The sequence below is a fragment of the Mustela nigripes genome, chromosome 2, assembly GCF_022355385.1.
Source record: "Mustela nigripes isolate SB6536 chromosome 2, MUSNIG.SB6536, whole genome shotgun sequence".
In the NCBI taxonomy this organism is placed as follows: domain Eukaryota; kingdom Metazoa; phylum Chordata; class Mammalia; order Carnivora; family Mustelidae; genus Mustela; species Mustela nigripes.
Window position 1 is genome coordinate 4,525,085 of NC_081558.1, and position 1,624 is coordinate 4,526,708.

Below are 1,624 nucleotides of genomic sequence, written 5' to 3' on the forward strand. Positions count from 1 at the left end.
CAGGTGGTGACGCCGCTCATGGTGGCCGACACCAGGTGGTTGAGGTCGCCGTAGGTGGGCGTGGTCAGCTTCAGGGTGCGGAAGCAGATGTCGTACAGGGCCTCGTTGTCGATGCAGTAGGTCTCATCCGTGTTCTCCACCAGCTGGTGCACCGACAGCGTGGCGTTGTAGGGCTCCACCACCGTGTCCGACACCTTGGGCGACGGCACCACGCTGAAGGTGTTCATGATGCGGTCCGGGAACTCTTCGCGGATCTTGCTGATGAGCAGCGTGCCCATCCCAGACCCCGTGCCGCCGCCCAGCGAGTGGGTCAGCTGGAAGCCCTGCAGGCAGTCGCAGCTCTCGGCCTCCTTCCGGACCACGTCCAGGACGGCGTCCACCAGCTCGGCTCCCTCCGTGTAGTGGCCCTTGGCCCAGTTGTTGCCGGCTCCCGACTGGCCTGCGGAGGGGAGGGGCGGGGAGGGGGCATGCCCCGCGGTTATGGGAAGAGCTCGCCCCCCTTGCCACCCCCGGCCATGCTAGCGGGTGGATAACGAGGTTGTTATTTCGTTAGTATGATTGTTAGTCCTTCTCTCTGCTTCCCTCCTTGCCTCTCCTCATCCAGCAGCCAGAGGGATTTGGGTAAAACCCGAATCGATTCATGCCCCACTTCAGCTCAAAGCCATCCCACTTCAGCTCAAAAACCAGCTCCACTTTTTAGTAAAAACCCAGGTCTTCCCCTCAGCCTGCAAGGCCCTGCCGGACGGGCCACTTCCTCACTGCCCCCCACCGCTCTCCCTCCCCCCATAACTCTGCTCCAGCCACACAGTCCTCCTTGCTGTCCAACAGACCAGGCACATTTTTTGCCCCAGGGCCTTTGCACATGCATTCCCTCTGCCTGACATGCTCTTCCAGCAGATACCCATGTGGCTCTCTCACCTCCTTCAAAACCTTATCACCCTCAGTGAGGCTCTCCCTGATCACCCTATAGACAACTGGACCCTTTCCCATTTTTTATCCCTCTTGCCTGCTTATTCTCCCCACAAACACTGACAAACCTGTGCTGTCCTATTAATCATGTTTATTGTCTGTAATCTCACAGGGAAGTGTGAGCTCCAGGAGGACAAGGATTAGTATTAGAATTCGCGCTGGTATTTTCACAAAAAGGTAATATTTCTTCTCATCCCCTCTCCTCTGACTCCACACTGATGTGACCTCATCAACCCTGCCCTGGACTGGTTCCCACCCTCGTCGCCATCTCTTATTCCCACAAAGTCTGTTCTCCTCCAAGCCGCCAGAGGGTGTCTGTGAGCACCTGAGTCAGGTTACCCCCCTCTACCCACAAACCTCCAGGGCTCCCACCCCCTCAAGACACAGGCAAAGTCCTCCCTGCAGCCCACAGGGCTCTGAATAACCTACCCCTACCCTGTCCCCTCCCTGCTCTCACCTCCTCCCCCTCTCCCCCTTGCTCCTCTGCTCTGGCCACACAGGCCTCCTTGCTGTTTCTCCAGCACATCAGGCCTGATGCTGCCCCAGGACCTTTGCACCCGCTGTTCTGCTGCCTGGGATGCCCGCCCCCCCCCCCCCTCCCCCCCCCCCAGATCGGAAGAGCGTCGTAAAGTTATGCCTAACCGCAGCACGCCCC

The 1,624-nt window shown here is 59.1% G+C and overlaps 1 protein-coding gene across 1 annotated transcript in view; it reads right to left on the bottom strand.

Moving 5' to 3' along the window:
• Window positions 1–2: 2 nt before the first annotated feature.
• Window positions 3–1,624, bottom strand: part of TUBB4A (tubulin beta 4A class IVa) — a gene marked incomplete at its 3' end in the record, with an annotated part of 4,207 nt that continues 2,585 nt past the window's right edge. The window contains exon 4 of the mRNA XM_059387634.1: window positions 3–439. Coding sequence (XP_059243617.1) covers window positions 3–439 — 437 coding nt within the window. The remainder of the gene's footprint in view (window positions 440–1,624) is intronic.